General features: G+C 44.1%; 1 protein-coding gene across 1 annotated transcript; it reads right to left on the reverse strand.

The window, feature by feature from the left end:
- Window positions 1-23,554, reverse strand: psmb7 (proteasome 20S subunit beta 7). Its single transcript, XM_046290457.1, has 8 exons — window positions 23,416-23,554; window positions 22,522-22,615; window positions 22,114-22,211; window positions 16,924-17,064; window positions 16,549-16,664; window positions 9,523-9,581; window positions 1,120-1,271; window positions 1-230 (listed from the first exon to the last, which is right to left on the reverse strand). The coding sequence occupies exons 1-8, from the start codon at window positions 23,475-23,477 to the stop codon at window positions 119-121; spliced, it is 834 nt and encodes a 277-aa protein (XP_046146413.1). The 5' UTR covers window positions 23,478-23,554; the 3' UTR covers window positions 1-118.
- Window positions 23,555-25,829: the final 2,275 nt, after the last annotated feature.

The raw sequence follows: 25,829 nt of genomic DNA on the forward strand, positions 1-25,829 counted from the left end.
AAGACTCAACGCAAACTTTATTTTAAACCATGGAAAAACATGCCATCTCCACTGAAGGAAGTAAAGGCGAATTTGGGAAGTAACAACAGGGAAAACATCAGAATGTTCCGGTGAGGCTTCAAGAGGTATCCATAGTCTGAACCGTCTCCTCAACCACCTCCAGATCCAATTTGATCACGGACTTCGTCAGGACTCCGGTTGTTCCTTGCTTGTACTTGTAATTACCGGTGCTGATTGGAAAGATAAAGGAATTAGATTCTAATTTTAAAAAGATATATATAGGCATTCAATACAGCATAAACTGGTCTGATGAGCCTCTGGGAGCTACTAATTCTTGGATGTAAAATACAATGTAAAACACACAAATGGCTTCCATGAGTCATGTGACTTTGGAGAATGCATTTCTCTCTAGCACTGTGCTTTTTGGAGTATGACAAAAAACAAATGTGCAACTTAGTTCTATGAAATTGAACAAGCAGCAGAGGTCACGAGAAGCACAAACTTGCTGGGTTAAGTGGGTTAGTAGTCAAACAAGAGTATTCAGGTGGGTGAGACAAAATGCTATGGTTAAAGTCTAGAGCACTCCACACAGAACTAGGTATTTATTACTCACTGGTGGGGCAAGGCTTCATGCTCATACACACATCTTCAAACAGAACAGGCCAAAGGGATGGGGCATTCGCCGTTACAGATGATTCATTACCAACAATGCAACTCAACAATACATTCTTAACAAATTTTAAAAGGACACAAATAACTAGAACTCATTCAGAAATTGAATGATTAACAACGATGCACTGCTGTAGGGGAAAACATCCTCTATCATGGGTGAATAAGGGTTTGGGAAGGAATAATACTCAAACCATGCAAAGGTTCTTGCACTCAAAATATGAACAAATTTGTGCCATTTGTTATTGTGCTTGTATTGACGAGGCAATCCAGTCAGCAAGCAACTGTTCTCCAGACTTAATGAGACTGCTGTGGGGACCAATAACACTGATGGGACATGGAAACCACATTAAGGTGACAAGTGAAGGGACATGAGGACAAATAATTTATCAAAATATGGGGACTATTGAGGGGAGATTGTGGGGACTGTTGGTGGGTAGGTGGCCTTACCGGACACCCTTCTTGTTGGCCATGTCGTGAGGCCTCAGGTAGTCCACCCTGCCCTTGGTGATGACACACAGGTCAATATTGCTGCCGGAGCCAAGGTCGTTGAAGATGCCAGCCGCGATGGCATCCCGAACCAGCCGCTTGGCATCTTCCTCCTGAGGAGAGGAAAAACAACAATCATTATTGTAAACATGATCAATATCATCTCTTCATGTACCGAGTGAATTAATCCAATGCTTATTCCACTACTTCTCAGGATGGAGGGGTAGAGCTGCCCTACATATAAACCTTCTGCACAGGTCACATGGTTGTGTCTGGATCAGGCTATAGCTGTGGCTTCTTATGAAAGATGACAACTCAAGCTGAGCAAGAAGTAGTGAGTAGGAATTCCCACCCATCTACAAACACCATGGGAAAAGCAAGGGCTCCCTCTATTGACCATCATCGCTAAGAGCAGTAGCGCCTTCCTGAAGTACTGTAGAGCTAAATGCTAATTTTCAAGCGTCCCCCCCATCCTCTCCAGGCCATGTGATAAATGCATCTGTCACATCACGCAAGATAAATGGTCCTCCTCAGCCAGAGCGTTTTAACACAATGGCTAACGGAGGAGACTTGCCCCCTCTGTGAGCTCTACCAGACTCCACAGTGGAGGCCATCGCCACCTCAGAGCTCTTCATCTAGTATCTGGGAGGAAGAGCGCTTCATAATTCACCTTGGCGTTTAATGAGGGTGTGAAGAGTTGAGACACATTCTGACAAAGAATTGAAAAATAAATCAAATTAAAAAGACAAAATGCGGTGTGTCAGACTCATGGCCTTTCCTCTGTAGTCTGAGTGTTAAAGTTCAGCCCTGCTACAGGGGCCTTTAAGACCAGGTTTGACTATGTTAAGGTAGCTGATGTTGCAGGATGGAGTACCCCGTCACGTACTAAGGTTAAAGACATCTGCTAAATAAGCATATTTAGCCTTTACTTGGTGACCGTGTATCAAACTCCACTAGTGTATTGTGCCATCTGTCCACAAGAACACAATGGTTACGATCCCACTCACAGAATTCAAATTTACACAGTTGTTCACTATATCTTCATTTCATTGTTGTTTTTAACCCCACTGGGATTTAATACGGCTAACTTGGTTTTAAGTCTAACCCTGCAGAGAGAAATGACTACGGTAATTAAACAACATGCCAAAATGTCTTCCTACCATTCCGACATCCTAAACAGGAAAATCGTTCCCGGTAGGGATGCATCTAATATCCACTAGCTTCAACTGCCGCCGGCAACACTTTGCCCACAGCTTGTGTCTCATCTAGCATGGAAGAGATTGGTTTAGGTTTGCAGACAGCCGAGGGCTTAAAGTAGTTTGTTCTATCATGGAACAGACCGTTTTATTCAGGTAATATCAACAGAGACAACGCAGAACACATCTGACTGGATGAGAAGAGATGAGTGGTGCACACACCCGTAGCTGTGTGGAAACCTGAGCAGTCTAATTCTCTTGCGCAAACACACACAAGATTTTAAGAAATATCCTCAGTGTGTTTGTCCTAATCCCCAGTGTGTGACACCACCAGCACAGTGCTAAGGTTAGCAGGGGCTGGGTCATGGTTCTCTAACCAGCAGTGGGCTGGGTGGCCTACTGGGACTTCATTACACGGACACCAGAAGACACCTGGTGTGTTTTTAAACAGCACCACTCAGTAACACAAAACCCTCAGTCCATGGTCGCTGGTGGAACCACACTAAAGTCAGGGTGTGTGGTACTTGTGTGGGTGAGAAAGAGACTGCTAATGTTTCTACAAAGCGTCCGTGTGTCCACGGTTTCATCAATTATTCAGCATAGTCTGGCAGCTGCTGTGGGGCTGAGAGACAACTTAGTTCCTAAAATATGATTTATGATACAGGAGAGACAAAGACCAGGGGACACGGCAGCTTTCAGAAATCTGCATTTTCAAAATGCAGTCCATCAAAAAAAGCTGCGTCTTAAATCATTTCACCTGCGTTTTATATTGAAAACGTAGTTTTTTGTTGTGGCTTCAAGTGGATCAGGGCCATAAAACTCTAGTTTTCATCACAAAATACATTTATGCAAAAACATTTAGCAGAGAAAAATAGCATTGTTTTCATTAGACGACAACAGAAGTGCAACACTATTTGGCTAGCAGCCACACAGTAAATCCGCTTACTATGAAAGTGCAAGTTATTTTTTGCAAAGACGATGCACGGCCGTCAGATATGATGTTTACCATAGAAAGAATGTAGCCAACTACATTTCTGAATGTTTTGCATGAAGTTAATATTGATTTACCTTGCTAAAACTACCTGAGAAAATGAATTGCGTCCTTCCTCTCTGCCATTGGTCAAAGCACTGCCTGCTTTTGATTGGTCTGAAGACGAGAAAAGATTTCAGTGTGAAAAACACAGCAGCGTTGCAGTTCTTGATACAAACCGGTGCGCCTGGCACCTACTACTATACCCCGTTCAAAGGCAAAGGCACTTAAGTGAAACATGCAAGACAAAATATTTATCTCAAGAGTTAAAAATCCTTATTTAACTGGTCTCCTCCCCTTCATCTACAATTATTGAATTGGATTTAACAGGTGACCAATAAGGGATAACAGCTTTCACTGGAGTCTCATGGAAAGAGCAGGCGTTCCTAATGTTTTGTAGACTCCCTGTACATTATCATTTGAGATTGTGAATGTGAGATATGGGGTTAGATACTTATTTTGACATTCTAAAAGAAAACATTTTATAAACAATGCAACACTGCCATGCTGATCTGAGCCTTAGTGTCCGACTTTTGGCTGTCACAGATGCACCTCCAATTTCACGACTTCGTCTAGTCAGTTGCTTTAGATTCACCACTCAAACTCGTAGAATATCTGTAGAGTTTCAGTTTTTCAAACTGGTTTGTTATTTTATATAGTTTTTTCATTATTAGTTTTAGTTCACTATAATAACATTGATATCTACATTGCCATATACCCATGACATCATTCAACATGGCCGCCAGCTCTGGGTTGGACTTAAAATATCATGGACCCTGACAAGAATATTAAATAGTCCATCTAGCTAAGTCAAATCAAGCATGTTAATTATGTACCGTATAGGAGACAATCCAAAAGATCCTACCTGTAAAACTGAAAAGCCCAGTTTGAGACCCATCTCAAGTAAGACTCGATTGAAATAAAAATGCACACTTTAGTGTGTAAACGCACACTTGAGACACATGTATTCCCCTGCAATCAGTGTGTGAACAACATAACTGCTGCCTCCTGCCCCAGATTATAATACAGCCTCCCCACGGCACCAACACACACCATTTCAATATTTCATAACCATATTAAATATGCCACAGAAGACAGTGTTCAACATCTGTCGTCTTCAGGGTATTGGCGACTCCCGGGAACGGGAGGGGGGGGCAGGCTTGATCTCTAATTGGGCCACGTGCCAAATAAAAGCAGCAGTTTACTACACCGCTTTCCCATGGAGACCCCTTTACCAGACACCCCTTTACATATTGGTACGCAGCCGGTACCCCCCGACTTCTTGTCATATTCCATTTGTAATAACTAGAAGTCGTGTTGTGTGTGGAGATGCAGGAAGTGGAGGTTGAGTGACAAGGGGAGGAAATGACAAGGCGTGTTCCAGCTGTCTGTTCTGGTTTAGAGCCATTTCAACTTGCTGCTAATGAGGATAGAAAAGGAGGTCTGGGGTGGAGGGGGGTCAAGAAAACAGCAGAATAAAAAAAATATCTGCAAGTCAGTCAGATGCTCTATACTGATCATCAAAATCAGGTTTAGCGACAAGTCAATAATACACTAGGTGACAACGGCAGTGTTTCTCCAAACACACAACGGAGCCCCTTCTGGCACAGAATAGTTAACGGAGAAACATGTTGTTGGAGCAGGTCCCCAGATTAGCCCGTAACATCACACACCACTCACGTTTAAGATCACAAGGCTCAGAAAGAGATTTACAACAAAACACAGTTCATGACATCTCATGTCGAGAATAGGTAAGCAGGGATACTGTTTATTCTCCAGGAGAAAGAGAAATATATATATAAAAACACTGGGGAAGTATATAGGCCTAGAAGAGACTGACACTTTCACGCAGTCTCATAAACCCTCCTCAGTCCCACAGAGGAGCAGAGGGGGACTTCATAAATCAGACAGACTGGTGGAGTGTCACTCTGGCTATGGGTCATCCATCTTACTGGGCCCAGGGCCTGTACTCTACTGCTCTCTGGGGGGCCAGAGGAGGCGGCTTGAACAGAACTGAACCAGGCCGTGACAGGAAGGAACAGCACCTCAACCCCAGCCTGCTACGCAGGGTGGAGTAGGACAAGGGGGAAAAATGTGAAGATGAAGAGTGTGATTGCTACAAGGGTTGAAGATGTGGGCCCAGTGTACTCCTTTACATCAGAGCACTTTTCTTGATGTATGTACATGCACTCAACTACAGTGCCTTGCAAAAGTATTCACCCCCCATGGCGTTTTTCCTATGTTTTGTTGCATTACAACCTGTATTTTAAATGTATTTTTATTTAGATTTCATGTAATGGACATACACAAAATAATCCAAATTGGTGAAGCGAAATAAAATATTTAAAAATGTGCATGTGTCTGCTCAAACGGTCAGAAACAGACTCCATGAGGGTGGTATGAGGGCCCGACGTCCACAGGTGGGGCTTACAGCCCAACACCGTGCAGGACGTTTGGCATTTGCCAGAGAACACCAAGATTGGCAAATTCGCCACTGAGCACGTGACAGACGGGACAGAATCTGGAGAACGTTCTGCTGGAGAACGTTCTGCTGCCTGCAACATTCTCCAGCATGACCGGTTTGGTGGTGGGTCAGTCATGGTGTGGGGCGGCCGCACAGCCCTCCATGTGCTCGCCAGAGGTAGCTTGACTGCCATTAGGTACCGAGATGAGATACTCAAACCCCTTGTGAGACCATATGCTGGTGCTGTTGGCCCTGTGTTCCTCCTAATGCAAGACAATGCTAGACCTCATGTTGCTGGAGTGTGTCAGCAGTTCCTGCGCAATAGGAAGGCATTGATGCTATGGACTGGCCTGCCCATTCCCCAGACCTGAATCCAATTGAGCACATCTGGGACATCATGTCTCGCTCCATCCACCAGACTGTCCAAGAGTTGGCGGATGCTTTAGACCAGGTCTGGGAGGAGATCCCTCAGGAGACCATCCGCCACCTCATCAGGAGCATGCCCAGGCATTGTAGGGAGGTCATACAGACACGTGGAGGCCACACACACCACTGAGCCTCATTTTGACTTGTTTTAAGGACATTACAAAGTTGGATCAGCCTGTAGTGTGGTTTTCCACTTTAAATTTTGAGTGTCACTACTATTCCAGACCTCCATGGGTTGATAAATTTGATTTCCATTGATAATTTGTGTGATTTTTTTGTCAGCACATTCAATTATGTAAAGAAAAAAGTATTTAATAAGAATATTTCATTCATTCAGATCTAGGATGTGTTATTTTAGTGTTCCCTTTATTTTTTTGAGCAGTGTATATCGATGGAATTAATCGAACAAAAAGGACCATTTGTGATATTTATGGGACATATTGGAGTGCCAACAAAAGAAGCTCGTCAAAGGTAAGGCATGAATTATATTTTGATTTCTGCGTTGTGTCACGCCTGCAGGGTTGAAATATGCTTTCTCTCTTTGTTTACGGAGGTGCTATCCTCAGATAATAGCATTGTTTACTTTCGCCGAAAAGCCCTTTTTAAAATCTGACATGTTGACTGGATTTACAACAAGTGTAGCTTTAATTTGCTATCTTGCATGTGTGATTTAATCAAAGTTTGATTTCTATAGTAATTTATTTTAATTTGGCACCCTGCATTTTCCCTGGCTTTTGGCCAGGTGGGATGCTACCGTCCCACATAACCCAGAGAGGTTAAGCAAGGGACACCATGAAGACCAAGGAGCTCTCCAAACAGGTCAGGGACAAAGTTGTGGAGAAGTACAGATCGGGATTAGATTATTAAAAAATATCTGAAACTTTGAACATCCCACGGAGCACCATTAAATCCATTATTATAAAATGTAAATAATTTGGCACCACAACAAACCTGCCAAGAGAGGGCCGCCCACCAAAACCCACAGACCAGGCAAAGAGGGCATTAATCACAGGCAACAAAGAGACCAAAGATAACCCTGGAGGAGCTGCAAAGCTCCACAGCGGAGATTGGAGTATCTGTCCATAGGACCACTAAGTCGTACACTCCACAGAGGTGGGCTTTATGGAACAGTGGCCCAAAAAAGAAAAAAAATAAGCTAACACGTTTGGTGTTCGCCAACAGGCATGTGAGAGACTCCCCAAACATATGGAAGGTGGTACTCCGGTCAGATGAGACTAAAATTGAGCTTTTTGGCCATCAAGGAAAACGCTATGTCTGGCGCAAACCCAACACCTCTCATCACCCAGAGGACACCATCCCCACAGTGAAGCATGGTGGTGGCAGCATCATGCTGTTTATCACCATTGGCAGGGACTGGGAAACTGGTCAGATTTGAAGGAATGATGGATGGCGCTAAATACCGGGAAATTCTTGATGGAAACCTGTTTCAGTCTTCCAGAGAAAATCTGTGGTATGACTTAGATTGCTGTACACCAGCAGGAACCCATCCAACTTGAAGGCGCTGGAGCAGTTTTGCCTTGAAGAATGGGCAAAAATCCCAGTGGCTAGATGTGCCAAGTTTAGAGACATATCCCAAGAGACTTGAAGCTGAAGGTGGCTCTACAAAGAATTGACTTGGAGGGGGAATAGTTATGCAAGTTCTGTTTTTGGTTTTGTCATATTTCATGTTTGTTTCACCCCAAAAAATAATTAGCATCTTCAAAGTTGTGTAACTCAAATGATAAACCACCCAAAAATATATTTTAATTCCAGGTTGTAAGCCAACAAAACAGGAAAAATGCCAAGGGAGGTGAATACTTTCGCAAGGCACTGTGGATGACCACTGCCCCAATGATAGGCAGTCTATGACCCCAATCTCCACCCTCAATGAGAAACACCTGAACCCTTCAATAAGAACACTGCAACAAAAGCCTCCATATAAACACTAGCACAAAACCCCGTTAATGCCTTTAATTCAGTAGAAGTTGCTCTGTGACAGGCGTCTCCGGGGAATTCGCTACAGTATGTGCCAAGAGCAACAACCACAGCAGCCTTCCGCAGTCTTCAAATGGATGTTGATTACCAGCATGTTCACTCCATTGAAACGTTGCAGGTTGATGCACCTGAAAGCCCTACTTCAATGGAACGACAGAGACAAAAGGTTACGAAAAACAAGGGGGGGGGCAACTCCACTCCTCCCTATCCTCTCACCCCCAATTACTGTTTTTCTATTATTGGTTCCCTCCATTATCCTGGCTCCAATTGTGCCCTGGGACAGGTAGCTAGCTAACACCCGTTGAGGGAGTAGAGACCCCCGGGATGTCTGCTGCTCTGCTCTCTCCGGCCACACACACACGTGAAGCCAGGTTCTGAATGTACGACAGTCTCCATTACTCAGGTTGCCATAAAATACAATAGCATTCTGATAACTTGTATAACTGCGCACACACGCACGCCTCCTTCCCCCTACAACCCAACTGAAGATGTGCGAATAGCAAAAACGACTGTGGCATATTTCTGCTTCCTTGTTCAGCAAAGCCTTTGATGACACTTAAAAAAAAGAGTATAAAAAGTTTATCTTTGGGTGAAAATGGCAATGGAGAGGCAGAAATAGAGCCAGGATTTATATAGACACCAGTGTGGGAGGTAGGATAAAATATATTGTGTGTAGAGATGTGTTGGCGTGACACTATGTAGGGCTGGCACGGTAATTGTATAGTCATGAAAATAACCCTCATAACTAGGGTGAACATGTCACATAAACAACTGTCACCCAAAATTCCATGACCATCACAACACTGTGTATGTAGCATGATTATTTGTGTGTGTGTGTGTGTTGATCAGTTTAACGGGAGTCCACTGAGAGGAGAACTGTGGCCCCATCTCCAAACCACTAACACCCAGGGCCTTGCCGTGACCAAGCCATACAGCCAAACTGTACCATCTTGGAGGGAGAGTTAAATGCTGGAGTCCAACAGGACAATGTGGCTTAGATATATATAACATGCTCATAACATGACTATCCATTGCGTTGACCCAGGGCTTCGCCAAATCCAGAGGAGCTTCACAATGAGGTAAAGCAGGTGTATATTCTCTGCTGTCGTAAGCATAGTCGACTTGTTTCAAATTGCAGGTTTGTTTAGACTATTGTGGTTTAAAATATGTGCATGGCCATGTATTCCTCCATTTTGATATATGAAGATGATGCGTAGATGTACAAAATGGCTGATGGGCCAGGTCCAACTCACCTCCATGTCTTGCTTATAGCGGTCCTCAAACACAGCCATGGCAGCCAGAGAGCCAGAACCTATGAGAGAACAGAGAAACACAAAAACTGCATGGTTAATGACTGTTGGAGTGACCAGAATTAAACCATCAAATATTTATTTTATTTTTATACCAGTGACCAAGACAAGACTACGGGTCAACTTACTAAGACATAGGCCGAATGGTTTACGACAGTCGCAGTGGAAAGTAAAATGTTGAGGACCATACAAAGTTTGAAAACACCACTTTCAAAAATGCTTACAAAAGGTCCCTCCTGGTAACCATGACTGAATGTCTGGTTCAGGTTTCAGCTGACTGTTCATTTCCAACGCCCACTTCTTAAAGAAACACTATGTAACGACGCGCCTGGAGTCCATTTTCTAAAGCGCCTCAGATGTGGCGGGCAATTAGCTCGCTAAAGAAAATGCTTAGCTGTGACAAAAGCAAGAAGCAGGAAGTTGAAGAATCCCTTTGTTTTGGTGGAGACTGGCCATTAGGACTTCTCTACAGCTGTGTCTCTTTTACAACAGAAGAGTCATTTTCTACCATACCTTCTCCCCTCTCTCCTTAACCCCACAGCATCCATCATGCCATCTTCCTCTCCGTGTGCGGCCGCTGTCTGGTGTTTTATAGCCAGGTTGCCAGGGGAGTCATTAAGAAGTTGCACTGGCTGAGTTACATTGTGATTTGCCAGTACAGTAGAAGGTGAAGAGGAGAGTAAAAATGGTTCGATGGAGGTAATAGGTTGAACGATAGAGGTTAATAGGTTGACTTAAAAACAGAACAAAATGTGTGAAAGCATGGCTGTTGGGCCAAAGCCTCACCCAATGTTTATCTAAAGTCTACACAACATTCAAGTTTTTTAAATGTGAGCCATAGTAACCTCACACAGGCATTCTGGTCTCTAGCTATCCTGTTGAGTTTGCTATGGCACACCGGTTTGCAACAGGAAACACTAATTAGTTTCTTATTGGACAAGTGCCGATGGCACCTCCCTGTAACACTCCGGTTCAGAGTTTCCTTCCACTTCGTGCCTACTGAACATGCCTCAGTTACCCGGGCTCATCAGTCAGTCACCGGGCTCTCTGCTGGTTACCCTGGCTCATCAGTCAGTCACCGGGTTCTACTGGTTACCCTAGCTCATCAGTCACTGGGCTCTACTGGTTACCCTAGCTCAGTTAGTCAGTCACCGGGCTCTACTGGTTACCCGGGCTCATCAGTCAGTCACCGGGCTCTACTGGTTACCCTAGCTCATCAGTCAGTCACTGGGCTCTACTGGTTACCCTAGCTCATCAGTCAGTCACCGGGCTCTACTGGTTACCCGGGCTCAGTCAGTCACCGGGCTCTACTGGTTACCCTGGCTCATCAGTCAGTGACCGGGTTCTACTGGTTACCCTAGCTCATCAGTCACTGGGCTCTACTGGTTACCCTAGCTCATCAGTCAGTCACTGGGCTCTACTGGTTACCCTAGCTCAGTCAGTCACCGGGCTCTACTGGTTACCCGGGCTCAGTCAGTCACCGGGCTCTACTGGTTACCCTGGCTCATCAGTCAGTGACCGGGTTCTACTGGTTACCCTAGCTCATCAGTCACTGGGCTCTACTGGTTACCCTAGCTCATCAGTCAGTCACCGGGCTCTACTGGTTACCCGGGCTCATCAGTCAGTCACCGGGCTCTACTGGTTACCCTGGCTCATCAGTCACCGGGCTCTACTGGTTACCCTAGCTCAGTCAGTCACCGGGTTCTACTGGTTACCCTAGCTCATCAGTCACTGGGCTCTACTGGTTACCCTAGCTCATCAGTCAGTCACCGGGCTCTACTGGTTACCCTGGCTCATCAGTCAGTCACCGGGTTCTACTGGTTACCCGGGCTCATCAGTCAGTCACCGGGCTCTACTGGTTACCCTGGCTCATCAGTCAGTCACCGGGCTCTACTGGTTACCCTAGCTCATCAGTCAGTCACCGGGTTCTACTGGTTACCCTGGCTCATCAGTCACTGGGCTCTAAAATGGTATGGTGAGACTTCCACTACATGCACGATATTCAATTGACATTGGTGCCGGGGGGGAATGTGAGGAGGCCATTGATCATTTCTCATGCATGTTTCACTCTCCAGAAGGGGCAGACATGAGCTCCTGGTGGGACTCCCTAATATGAGGCCTCGGCTCGCTGACATGCAACATACTGATACATGAATATGAATGAGCCGGGCCGTAGAGTGGGAACGAGACAAAAATATAGTAGAGTGAGAGAAGGTGGAGAAGGGGAGTGGGTTGGTATAAATGAGGGTGAAAAACAGAGGGATAAGAGGTTGATATTTATTGTATATAGAGTAGGAAGGGACAAAATAAAACACTTTTTTTAAAGCTATTGATTAAATTTAAAAAACAAATGGTAAAATAACAATAAGGAGTGGGAGAAAAAAGGAGACTTTCATATGTAGCTAGTCCCCCCCAGTTTCTTACATTTTCATGGAAAGTCTGAGAAAGCAGACAATCTTGCAGCGTTGGCTGGAAAGGTGTAGTGAAAGAACCCCCATAGGTTCTTTGTCAGCACAACAGCCTTTCAAGTGACGGCCTCACGCCTCCTGAGTAAATGCCGGGGAAAGCGATTCTCGGAGAGAGGCAGGAAGTGTGTGTGTGTAACCTCTTCCTTTCTCCCAATCCTCACATGCCTCCTTTTATTAGTGACTGGATTTAAAACAGGCTTCTATTATTCATGTGGCTGAATATTCAGCCAAATTCCCTCCGCTTCCACGTAGCTCAGTAGAGAAATACCAGAGTCGAATATGAAGGAGATACACTAGTTTAAAAATCACCACAAACGAAGAAGCACCAGTTCGTAGAATGAAGCAACATTCTCCCAAACGAGTAAAGAAAAAGCTATTTGCAGTAGGCTTGGGCAGTATATACTGTGTATAAATAGACATGGTTTTTCAATAAAGTCAAACCTATTTCTTTGACGTTTTTTTATACATTTAAATATTTGTAGCTACTTTTAAGTAAATATCTGCAGTTAACTTGTGCAATATATTAGGAGATAAAGCAGATTGCGTTCTTCATTTCACCTGCCACATTAGTTTACATTATGAAGCTGACCGTAGTTCCCCAGAACAGTTGAGCCAGTCACGTGTTTGTAAATAGCACAACCGGAGAAAGTGGGAGCAGGAGAGTCCAGCTGTGTATTGACAGGGGTCACGTTTTATATTGAAAGTGTTGCTTTTTTTTGTTTCAGGTGATCAGGGATGTGCAACTGGTTTCCCTCACCGAAAATACATTAGTACCACACATTAGGCAGCAAATAGCTTCATTTATCAGATGACAACAGAAGTGCAATGCTATTTGGCTGGCAGCCACATAAGCTAAATGAGCTTAATGAAAAAGCAAAGTATTTTCCACAAAAACTATGCATGACCATCATATTTCAGTTTATAATAGAAAGTAGCCAGTTACACTTCCCAATGCATTTCTTAAAAGTTAATCTTGCATTTTAGAGGGAAAAAAATACAAATAGGCTGGCTACACCGAGAAATATGCCAGAGAAAAGTTGGTACACATCAGTCAGAGCGTTGATAGAATGCCCGTTCGTTCTATCATGGGCATTAATATGGAATTGGTCTTCCCTTTGCTGCTGCAACAGCCTCCACTGTTCTGGGAAAGCTTTCCACTAGATGTTGGAACATTGCTGCAGGGACTTGCTTCCACAAGAGCATTAGTGAGGTCGGGCACTGACGTTGGGCGATTAGGCCTAGCTTGCAGTCGCCGTTCCAATTCATCCCAAAGGTGTCTGATGGGGTTGAGGTCAGGGCTCTGTGAAGGCCAGGTAAGTTCTTCCACACCGATCTCTACAAACCCTGTCTGTATGGACCTCGCTTTGTGCATGGGGGCATTATCATGCTGAAACAGGAAAGGGCCTTCCCCAAATTGTTGCCACAAAGTTGGAATCACAGAATCGTCTAGAATGTCATTGTATGCTGTAGTGTTAAGATTTCCTTCACTGGAACTAAGGGGTCTATCCCAAAATATGAAAAACAGCCTCAGACTGTTATTCCTCCCACACAAAACTTTGGTACTTCGCATTCAGGTAGGTAGTGTTCTCCTGGCATCTGCCAAACCCAGATTCGTCCGTCGGACTCCAAGATGGTGAAGCGTGATTCATCACTCCAGAGAACGTGTTTCCATTCTCGTCCAATGGCGACGAGCTTTATACCACTCCAGCTGATGCTTGGTATCGAGCATGGTGATCTCAGGCTTGGGTGCGGCTGCTCAGCCATAGTAACACATTTCATTAAGCTCCAGAATAAGAGTTCTTGTGCTGATGTTGCTTCCAGAGGCAGTTTGGAACTCAGTAGTGAGTGTTGCAACAGAGGACAGAGGATTTGTAAGTGCTGCACACTTCAGTACTCGGCAGTCCGCTTCTATGAGCTTGGGTGGCCTACCACTTCAAGGCTGAGCAGTTGTTGCACCTAGACTTTCCCACTTCACAATACCAGCACTTAAAAAGTTGACCGGCACAGCTTTAGCAGGGCAACGTTTTTACAAACTGACTTGCAGTGTTTCTCATATGCGTTTTATCTTTTTTCCCTGCATGTAAATTTAAGAATTCTGCACTAACTACCAAGGTAAACTCAGGGGGTCACGTTAACTAAGTAAATGGCTGAATTAATAAGGTGACGGGGCATCATATTGTGTTGGCTTTCTGCCGTGTTTGAGAAGTCAAAGCCTTTTGGATGAGTTCTGTACAGCTGCCACCTTTTGATTTCCTTGCGTTTTTTCTCTTCTCCATTCTCAGCCTCCTCCCCCATCTCCGAACAGAGCAGACAGGCCCATTGTGTGGACTCACCAGGGCAAATAGTGTGAACACATGCTGCTCCAGAGCCAGTACTCTTCATTTGCAAAGTCTCTCGTTCACATTCGCTTGTGAACGAGGCGGGGCGGCAGGGTAGCCTAGTGGTTAGAGAGTTGGACTAAGAACCGGAAGGTTGCAAGTTCAAACCCCCGAGCTGACAAGGTTCTGCCCCTGAACAGGCAGTTAACCCACTGTTCCTAGGCCGTCATTGAAAATAAGAATTTGTTCTTCACTGACTTGCCTGGTTAAATAAAGGTTTAAAAAAAAATTATTAAAAATGGCCAAACTCACCAAAAATGACATTTGGTAGCACCAGAATAATTGTCGAAACCGCCACGAGCACAGACCTCATTTCTATCGCAAGACCAAGCAGGGATCCCATCAATGCACACCTACAAACTTCCTACTCACGTCAGTCTACCCTGGTCCAGCTTTTCTGGCTCCATTCAGCTTTACCTCTTTCAGTTGAATGAGAATGGGAAAAGTCGACAAGAGGAGCCATTCTGCAAAATACATACAGAGGTCATTTTTAAGAACAGCTGTGTGGGTTGAAATTAAGGACCCTGGTCAGTTCCCACGGGTACCCCTCATTCCATTGCAGGTATATGAGGACATCCCCTCCCCCCCTTCACCAAACACCTGGTGCCCCAACCCTATCCCCACGTCCGGTTGTAGCTCAGTTGGTAGAGCATGGCGCTTGTAACGCCAGGGTAGTGGGTTCGATTCCCGGGACCACCCATACGTAGAATGTATGCACACATGACTGTAAGTCGCTTTGGATAAAAGCGTCTGCTAAATGGCATATATTATATTAAATATTGATGCTTATTCAATTCTGCTGTGGGCGGCATCTTTACTCCAAAGCTCAGCTAAACCTCGTATTCATTATGTTTTCTGGGTAAGACAACCGCCCCAAGAATTTTAATTGTTTAGGCCGCTTCAAGTGTTAATTGTTGCTCTCAAAGGTTACCTCCCTGAAGGTGTTATGAAATGTGCCCCCCCCCCGGGTTGTACCGTGTCGGAGATCTTTGTGGGCTATACTCGGCCTTGTCTCAGGATGGTAAGTTGGTGGTTGAAGATTTCCCTCTAGTGGTGTGGGGGCTGTGCTTTGGCAAAGTGGGTGGGGTTATATCCTTCCTGTTTGGCCCTGTCCGGGGGTGTCCTCGGATGGGGCCACAGTGTCTCCTGACCCCTCCTGTCTCAGCCTCCAGTATTTATGCTGCAGTAGTTTGTGTCGGGGGGCTAGGGTCAGTTTGTTTATCTGGAGTACTTCTCCTGTCCTATTCGGTGTCCTGTGTGAATCTAAGTGTGCGTTCTCTAATTCTCTCCTTTCTTTCTCTCTCTCGGAGGACCTGAGCCCTAGGACCATGCCCCAGGACTACCTGACATGATGACTCCTTGCTGTCCCCAGTCCACCTGGCCATGCTGCTGCTCCAGTTTCAACTGGCCTGGGCCCTAGGACCATGTCCCAGGACTACCTGACATGAGGACTCCTTGCTGTCCCCAGTCCACCTGGCCATGCTCCTGCTCCAGTTTCAACTGACCTGAGCCCTAGGACCGTGCCCCAGGACTACCTGACATGATGGCTCCTTGCTGTCCCCAGTCCACCTGACTGTGCTGCTGCTCCAGTTTCAACTGTTCTGCCTTATTATTTGACCATGCTGGTCATTTATGAACATTTGAACATCTTGGTTATGTTCTGTTATAATCTCTACCCGGCACAGCCAGAAGAGGACTGGCCACCCCACATAGCCCGGTTCCTCTCTAGGTTTCTTCCTAGGTTTTGGCCTTTCTAGGGAGTTTTTCCTAGCCACCGTGCTTTTACACCTGCATTGTTTGCTGTTTGGGGTTTTAGGCTGGGTTTCTGTACAGCACTTTGAGATATCAGCTGATGTACGAAGGGCTATATAAATAAATTTGATTTGATTTGTTTGTGCTTGTGGTGGTTTCGACAAATCTGCCTGGCCTACCAAATTCACATTTTTTCTCTGAAGTGACTTGACAATACACTCATCTGACAGGATTGAGCACATCTGTAGATTGTAATGTGGTTTAACTGAATAACAGCTTCAGAAAAAGTTGAATGCAAACAGCAGCAGCCTCTAGTGGAGCATGGCAGTATTAACGACAAACAAAGGGAAGTAGTTAACTGGTAAACTCACCCATAGTGACGTAAGGAAGCTTGTCAGTGGAGCCGTGGGGGTAGATGCTGTAGAGATGGGGCCCGTTGCAGTCCACTCCACCCAGCACCAGGGCAGCACCAATGTGACCCTGGTATCTGAGAACGCAACAAACTATTCCTTCTCTTCTATTGACTACTTTTCACAACATAGACACCCAGCATTACTCTACATCAGGGCTGTCAAACTAATTCCATGGAGGGCCAAATGTCTGCTGCTTCCCCCCCCCCTTTCAATTAAGATCTAGACCAGCAGGTGAGGGGGGTCCCTTACTAATCAGTAACTTTAATTCATCAATCAAGTACTAGGGAGGAGCAAAAGTCCACAGACACTGGGGGGGCTAGATAGGTGGCATACCTAAAGAGCATCTGCTTGAGCATGCGGTTGGCAGTGGCCACGCGGGGCAGCCGGCTCGTAGAGAGGGAGTGCAGCTCCAGGTTAGAGGAGATGATCTGGGTGGTCATCTCAGTGTCTGCTGCCGTACCCGCTCCACAGCAACTGGATGAAATGGAGGTCAGGATTATGGAGTTGACGTGCATTTATGAAACCACACTTGAATATGATGCCTCTGATGTATACTAAAGTCTAAAATGGCAGGACATGTTCCAACCAGTGTTCACTGAAGCACCGAGATAAACAATAGACATGTCATTCCCGTTACCTCCTGTTACACAGAAAGTACACCACAACAATGTTAGGTCATTCACCCTAGGGCTGGCGGTATACCTTATTTAAGCAATAAGGCACGAGGGGGTATGGTATATGGCCAATATTTATTTCACCGTGATTTAACTAGGCAAGTCAGTTAAGAACAAATTCTTATTTTCAATGACGGCCTAGGAACAGTGGGTTAACTGCTTGTTCAGGGGCAGAACGACAGATTTGTACCTTGTCAGCTCGGGGGTTTTGAACTTGCAACCTTCCGGTTACTAGTCCAACGCTCTTACCACTAGGCTACCCTGCTGCTCTAATTGTTGGTAAACAGTTTAGAAATAAGGCACCTTGGAGGTTTGTGATATATGACCAATATAACACAGCTACAGTCTTCTTAAACACGACGCACCGCGGAGTGCCTAGACACGGCCCTTAGCCATGGTATACTGGTCATATATCACAAACCCCCGAGGTGCCTAATTTCTATTATAAACAGTTTCCCAACAATTAGAGCAGCTTATAATTGACTATATACACCGGTATTGATGAACAGACTGGTTTGGGTTTTTACTTTACCTTCTATAACAGTATTTTATTGTTTGGCTTGTTAAATGTGATACGCATCTCAGGCGCGTGTAATTTACAGTTTACTCCCGTTTGTTACTGGAGTCATCTTTCTCCATCTCCTCTTGCTGCATGCCGCTTACCACACCAAGCCCGGCCCGTCACTCAAGGAGAGAGCATTTGCTCGATCAGAATCAAGAGCACTTTCTTGCACTTTCTCTGCATGATCAGATGGACGCAACAAGATGTTGGTGACATGCAGCTTTCCACTGTCTGCTAGTTTGTCTTTCCATAGCAAGTTGCTGCCAAAATAAATTGTGTTAGCAACTAATGCTTATCGCTAGTTAGCTGGCTAGCTAGCTTGATAAAATTACTAAGAGTCAGAGCAAACCTTGCTAGCCTGTTACTCCTACCCCCTACTTTTTCGAATATTCCGTTAAAAATCACGCAACATTTCAGCGCCCTGCTGCTCATGCCAGGAATATAGTATATGCATATGATTAGTATGTGTGGATAGAAAACACTCAGACGTTTATAAAACTGGTTAAATCACTGCTGTGACTATAACAGAACGTGCGTTTCATCAAAAAGTGCAGGAAAATCTGATCACTGAAAATGGAAATAAATATCCATGCGCCACATCCAGGAATTGTTAAAGGTGAACCGAATTAAATGAGGCCGAGGTTGCAGTACCTACAGTTTCCACACGATGTCTAGAGTCTTGTCATTTGCTTCGGCTTTGATTCTTGGTCAAACCGAATCAAGGGAACCGATTCCCTCCGGTCTCTGACCGGATATTTTGGTTGAGATTTCTCCTGACATTTTTTCCAGACGGACACCTATAGAATTTACATCGCCTCCTGATGATACCTAAAGTTGCATTACAAAAGTATTTCGAAGTGTTTTGTGAAAGTTTATCGTCGACTTTTTTAATTAAAAAATGACGTTACGTTATGAAACGCTATTTTTTTCGTTTATCACACAGTCTTCATAGATCGATATCTAGGCTATATATGGACCGATTTAATTTAAAAAAAGACCCAATAGTGATTATGGGACATCTAGGAGTGCCAACAAAGAAGATGATCAAAGGTAATGAATGTTTTATATTTTATTGTGCGGTTTGTGTAGCGCAGACTATGCTAATTATTTTGTTTACGTCCCCTGCGGGTCTTTTGGGGTGTTACATGCTATCAGATAATAGCTTCTCATGCTTTCGCCGAAAAGCATTTAAAAAATCTGACTTGTTGCCTGGATTCACAACGAGTGTAGCTTTAATTCAATACCCTGCATGTGTATTTTAATGAACGTTTGAGTTTTAACTAATACTATTAGCATTTAGCGTAGCGCATTTGCATTTCCAGATCTCTAGATGGGACGCCTGCGTGCCAGGTAGGAGCAAGAGGCTAGCTAATAACAGCCTGGTACCAGTGCTGGGGTAGGGCTAGATAAGATACTGTTGCACAAATATGCTTATCAGAGGAATAGGCGAAGTATGAGTATGTTAGCTAGCTAGCTACATGAGGTAAGAAAACATGTAATAGGGCCACCTGGAAACACTGACCAACACTTTGGTTCCTACCCTGTCAATAATTCCTCCCTGGCTTACTGGATCCATTTGTTGTCAAACAATTTATTCAAGGTGCTGCCCACAATATTCCAACTATAGAATTAGAATAATTATTTTATTTCCATGATTCCAACAGTTAACTAGGCCTAGATGTTTGTACATATAATGCAGCCCTGTGTAGCAGTGTGGAAATTATAATTTAAAAAGTGCAGAAAGTGATGAAAATGCAGACAATTTTGTTTGGAGGTGGATTGAAACAGTATAAAACTACCAGAATGGAGAAACCCCCATTGAAATAACTTGTAATTGATCTGTTGCCACCCTGGGGTCTAAATGTGCTTTATGAACTACTCAAATCAATCAAATTTTATTTGTCACATACACATGGTTAACAGATGTTAATGCGAGTGTAGCGAAATGCTTGTGGTTCTAGTTCAGACAATTCAGTAATAACCAACGAGTAATCTAACAATTCCAAAACTACTACCTTATACACACACACAAGTGTAAAGGGATAAAGAATATGTACATAAAGATATGAATGAGTGATGGTACAGAACGTCATAGGCAAGATGCAGTAGATGGTATCGAGTACAGTATATACATATGAGATGAGTAATGTAGGGTATGTAAACATTATATTAAGTGGCATTGTTTAAAGTAGCTAGTGATACATTTTTACATCAATTTTCATCAATTTCCATAATTAAAGTGGCTGGAGTTGAGTCAGTATGTTGGCAGCAGCCACTCAATGTTAGTGGTGGCTGTTTAACAGCCTGATGGCCTTGAGATAGAAGCTGTTTTTCAGTCTCTTGGTCCCTGCTTTGATGCACCTGTACTGACCTCGCCTTCTGGATGATAGCGGGGTGAACAGGCAGTGGTTCGGGTGGTTGATGTCCTTGATGATCTTTATGGCCTTCCTGTGACATCTGGTGGCGTAGGTGTCCTGGAGGGCAGGTAGTTTGCCCCCGATGAAGCGTTGTGCAGACTTCACTACCCTCTGGAGAGTTGCCGTACCAGGATGCTCTCGATTGTGCATCTGTAGCAGTTTGGTGACAAGCCGAATTTCTTCAGCCTCCTGAGGTTGAAGAGACGCTGCTGTGCCTTCTTCACGACTGTCTGTGTGGGTGGGCCAATTCAGTTTGTCAGTGATGTGTACACCGAGGAACTTAAAACCTACTACCCTCTCCACTACTGTCCCGTCGATGTGGATAGGGGGGAGTGCTCCCTCTGCTGTTTCCTGGAGTCCACGATCATTTCCTTTCATTTGTTGACGTTGAGTGTGAGGTTATGTTCCTGACACCACACTCCGAGGGCCCTCGCCTCCTCCCTGTAGGCCGTCTCGTCGTTGTTGGTAATCAAGCATACCACTGTAGTGTCGTCTGCAAACTTGATGAATGAGTTGGAGGCGTGCATGGCCACTCAGTCATGGGTGAACAGGGAGTACAGGAGAGGGCTCAGAACACACCCTTGTGGGGCCCCAGTGTTGAGGATCAGCGGGGTGGAGAGGTTGTTACCTACCCTCACCACCTGGGGACGGCCCGTCAGGAAGTCCATTACCCAGTTGCACAGGGCAGGGTCGAGACCCAGGGTCTCGAGCTTAATGAAGTGTTTGGAGGGTACTATGGTGTTAAATGCTGAGCTGTAATCGATGAACAGCATTCTCACATAGGTATTCCTCTGGGATAAGGATTGATTGAATATGTCCGTAAACACACCAGCTAGCTGGTCTGCGCATGCTCCGAGGACGCGGCTGGGGATGCAGCCTTGCGAGGGTTAACACGTTTAAATGTTTTACTCACGGCGGCTGCAACGAAGGAGAGTCCGCAGGTTTTGGTTGCGGGCCCTGTCAGTGGCACTGTATTGTCCTCAAAGCGGGCAAAAAAGTGATTTCTGTCTGGGAGCAAGACATCCTGGTTCGCGACGGGGCTGGTTTTCTTTTTGTAATCCGTGATTGACTGTAGACCCTACCACATAGCTCTTGTGTCTGAGCTGTTGAATTGTGACTCTACTTTGTCTCTATACGGACACATAGCTTGTTTGATTGCCTTGGAGGGAATAGTTACACTGTTTGTATTCAGTCATGTTTCCGGTCACCTTGCCTTGGTTAAAAGCAGTGGTTTGCGCTTTGAGTTTCACGTGAATGCTGCCATCAATCCACGGTTTCTGGTTTGGGAATGTTTTAATCGTTGCTATGGGTATGACATCGTCAATGCACCTCCTAATGAACTCGCTCACCGAATCAGCGTATTCGTCAATGTTGTTGTTGGACGCAATGCGGAACATATCCCAATCCACGTGATCGAAGCAGTCTTGAAGCGTGGAATCAGAATGGTCGACCCGGGGTTGAACAGACCGGAGCGCGGGAGCTTCTTGTTTTAGTTTCTGTCTGTAGGCTGGGAGCATCAAAATGGAGTCGTGGTCAGCTTTTCCGAAAGGAAGACAGGGGAGGGCCTTATATGCGTCGCGGAAGTTAGAATAACAATGATCCAGGGTTTTACCAGCCCTGGTTGCGCAATCGATATGCTGATACAATTTAGGGAGTCTTGTTTTCAGATTAGCCTTGTTAAAACCCCCAGCTACAATGAATGCAGCCTCAGGATACTCAAACCACATTTAGAACTAGTATTAATCAAAAACATAACTGTAAAATACCATAAATTATGTGAAAAATACCATATACTATATTTTAGCCATATCACCCAGCCCTAAATCTAATATTAAAACAGAAAACTAACATTGGACAAGGGGTCACTTACTAGATGTTTGGGGAGATGTAATGGATCTTGGAGCAATTCTTATCTGCCACAATCATGCCCTCTGTGGCCCTGGTGTCAGCACCAAGAACTATCCCATCCTACAGGGAAAAATAAATAAAAACTAGTTCAAACAAGAAGTATACATCTCATTTTTAAAGAGCGATTGTAGGCATATTGTATGCATTTCTTGCTCAATGTTTGATAGCTCAAGTCAAAATGTGGAGTTTTATACATTAAATCAAACTTAACCACATACAGGATAAAGGAAGCAATGGTGGAATTGTAGAGCGCTGAATTTAGGCTACTTCAGGAAAACACAGCAGCATGTATTATCATCAGTACATTTGTAGTGTTATCTTCATCACTATGGTAGAGGTGAAATAAATATGTAAACAAAGTTATCCTTACCTTAAAAACAACCCCACAGATTGTGGTGCCTGTTTTCCGGGCAGATGGTACGTTGCATCCTAATTTGGTAACTTCAGCTTCCAAGACTGCATTCCTAAAACAACAGAAACATGGTCAGAAATTGTGCATGCTAGACAGTCATCGACACGTGACTTCAGAACTACATGGGCCCTTGATGACTATGCATCTTGTAAAATTTAATACGAATGTGTTGGTAGGCCAATTCAATATCAAATGTAGCTAATCAAATATATGCTACACCCATTGCACACAACAATATTTGATAACGATCCGGCCAGGTAAATTGATAGGTCTCAAACTAAAATCTGCTGTATCATCGGCGGGCAGCGATGCGGGTGGAGCGCAAGCCAAGCCAATGGGAAATGAGATGGATGTCAAACTTGACACTAAAAATGTAACAAGTCAATATGTATTTGAATTTAGAAATTCAACACGGTTGTGACTAAACAACTTGTAGCTAGCCAGCAAGTCGGCTACCTTAGCCAACCAACTACGTTATGCATTGTTTTCCGTTAGCCGGCTTTACGGACTGGCTACTATTGGCCCTATAGCTAGGCTAGCTAATACTCAAACTGTAGCTAACTTTTACTTGAGAGTTTGAAAACTGAGTATTCATCACCACGTGTAAATTGTCGCAGCCTACGAAATAATTTTGTAAAATCCCCCCCATTCTTTCATTCATCACATAACTCAAGAAAAACAGCGTTGAGAAATGTCTGAGTCATTCAAGGAGGCCGTGAAGAGAATGGAGCGGCCCGAAATGAAATAACTCAACACAGAGAATACATTAATAAATCATTTCATTTCTAAATATAAAAGTCACTAAACACGTGGATATGCTCCGCTCTTTTTGAATTCTCACTGAATCCTTACCTCTTGCAATTTTCGAAACTGAAACCTCCAAGCTGCGGCTGGCACACTGACAGAGTCGCCATTTTCCTTGTACTGAATTCCAGCTTCCGGGAAGCGAGGCTCACTAAGAGCGGTAACTTCTCCCTGGGTTACACTGATTGTCCTCCGGAATAACTGAATGAAATTAAGTTACGACAAATTATAGTTCCTTGTGACAAGTGGTTCAAATTTCTTCCTTACATATCTCCTCTTATTTTTAATATGGATGCTGTAAAATATACATTTCTTTAAAAACATGTGAAGAGTGAGGCTAAGGGACAACGAAAAGCTATCAGAATCAGGCCTATCAAATTGGCTGAATAATGTCAAGTAGTCTGCCCATTCAGCAGTACATAGCCCTAAATGAGATTCCTTACCCATAAATAAGGAGCAGTGTGCGTTTACATTTTACCACTGGAGGTCAGTAGGTCCAAAGAATTGAACATAGCCCCGTTCCAACAGGAAACAACAGCCTAGTAGTGGATTGCTTGAGTGACCGCCACCCACACAGCCCACTGTCTCCCACCAGAGGGTCTATGCTGCCCCTTTTTCTCATCAAATCTAGGGTCAGTGTTGTGTGTCACGAAAGCACACTGCTCTTTGATCCAATCACTGCTGTCTTTATTGGTTATTAACAGGACCAGTTACAAGATTTCCGAGCTATGGCATAAAATGCACCAATCATGTGTCAAGAGAACACAGAGCCTTGGTTATAAACCAAGACCATTTTAAAGACTACATCCGCAAAAGTTAAACACACTCGCATTGAGACACACACATTGAGATGTGCATGCATGCATGTATACAAACACACACACAGCTATTCAAACACTAGGACTCAGAGTGCTTTAAGACATAAGGGCCAAATCTATGACTGCGCTATATATTCAGCAAAAAAAAACATGAAACCATGAACTCAGCCACTTCACAATGACCCTCCACAGAGCTCATTTGCTGTCCTTTGCTCCAAAAGCTGTGGCCTTTATACCTGACCCCAAATATGGATAGAGAACATTAAAGAACGAAGAGATGGAATGTTGATAAGGAGGTGAGAAACAGAAATATATAGCAGCTTTGAGGATGAAAAAATCACTTTTATGAACACATTTATTATAAACACCTCTCATCCCTGGTACAGAGGCCTCTATCACAATGTGCCTAGAATAGATCTGTATTAAATCTGCCATTACCACAGACAATGTATGGAGCCCTGAATGGATGCGCTCAAGGCCACTGGGGTTCCAAAGCATGTAACGTTTTGAAGCAAACAATGGTTCACACTGCCCAAACCTTTCATCTATTGATCCTAGTCTGAAACACTTTCTTGAAGTGAGGAAGTGCTCTTTCCTCATCATTAGGACAGCTCATTTTGTACACTCAGTACTGTAATAGCGAGATTTGGAGACTACAGGTGTTTTGGCTAGGATTGGAATTATGATCCAACTTTAGCCTGCAAGTATAATGCATTAGCTCATGATTATTCCGACTAAATAACATACCGTTTCTGTTTAAATGTCCTACATAGAGACAGATAACATATTATAAACCTTATAGTAGTGCTAATTATCTTGTAAATCCAGGAGGGGGCAATATGCGATAGCAGTCCAAAGTAGGTTGTAAGTCGCTCTGGATAAGAGCGTCTGCTAAATGACTTAAATGTAATGTAAATGTAGGTAGCATCATATTTTAATGTGTGAAGATACATGGCTTGCCCTACCCTGATTTTTTTACGTATCATAATCAAGGACCCTTTGATTTCAAATAATATGGGTATGGGAACCCTGTGTGAGAGAAAGATACCTCATGTGAATATCAATCAATCAGTTGTATTTTATAAAGCCCCTTTTACATCAGCAGTTGTAACAAAGGGCTTTACATATACCCAGCCTAAAGCCCCAAAGAGCAAGCAATGCAGACGTTGAAGCACAAATCATCTAAACTCATATTCAGAATCACTGTGCATAAGTGATTGGCAACTCAAACTACATTTTATATACTTGACTTACTTAAACACTTTTGCTGTTTGGGGAGCATAGGTCATCCACAATTAAACATACCCTAAATAAATTAAATGGGACAGGGGCAGGGACAGGGACAGGGACAGTTACTAGGCAAACAATGGGTTGTCTGTCATGGTCTTGAGGATGTCTTCTCTGTGAATGTGAGCACAGATTCCAGCCCATAGAAATATAATCTATAGAAAGGGCTTGGAACCTCTAAGATTCTATTTCTATGTTCCAGCCTACCAGAGGTTATGGTTACTGTACATGTAGTGTTGTACTATAAGATACTATACAGTACTGTGTTGTACTGTTAGATACTATACAGTACAATGTTGTACTATAGGAGACTTTACAGTGCAATGTTGTACTGTTAGATACTACACAGCACAATGT

Source organism: Oncorhynchus gorbuscha, linkage group LG11, assembly GCF_021184085.1.
Source record: "Oncorhynchus gorbuscha isolate QuinsamMale2020 ecotype Even-year linkage group LG11, OgorEven_v1.0, whole genome shotgun sequence".
Taxonomy (NCBI): Eukaryota; Metazoa; Chordata; class Actinopteri; order Salmoniformes; family Salmonidae; genus Oncorhynchus; species Oncorhynchus gorbuscha.

What these genes read in the sequence shown, in the direction of transcription:
- psmb7 (XM_046290457.1), bottom strand. Translation starts at nt 23,477, where the DNA reads ATGGCGACTCTGTCAGTGTGCCAGCCGCAGCTTGGAGGTTTCAGTTTC. An exon ending in TACATCTCCCCAAACATCTA is followed by an intron (nt 17,065 to 22,113) that starts GTAAGTGACCCC and finishes CATTTCATCCAG; the next exon opens with TTGCTGTGGAGCGGGTACGG. An exon ending in CTCAAGCAGATGCTCTTTAG is followed by an intron (nt 16,665 to 16,923) that starts GTATGCCACCTA and finishes TTGCGTTCTCAG; the next exon opens with ATACCAGGGTCACATTGGTG.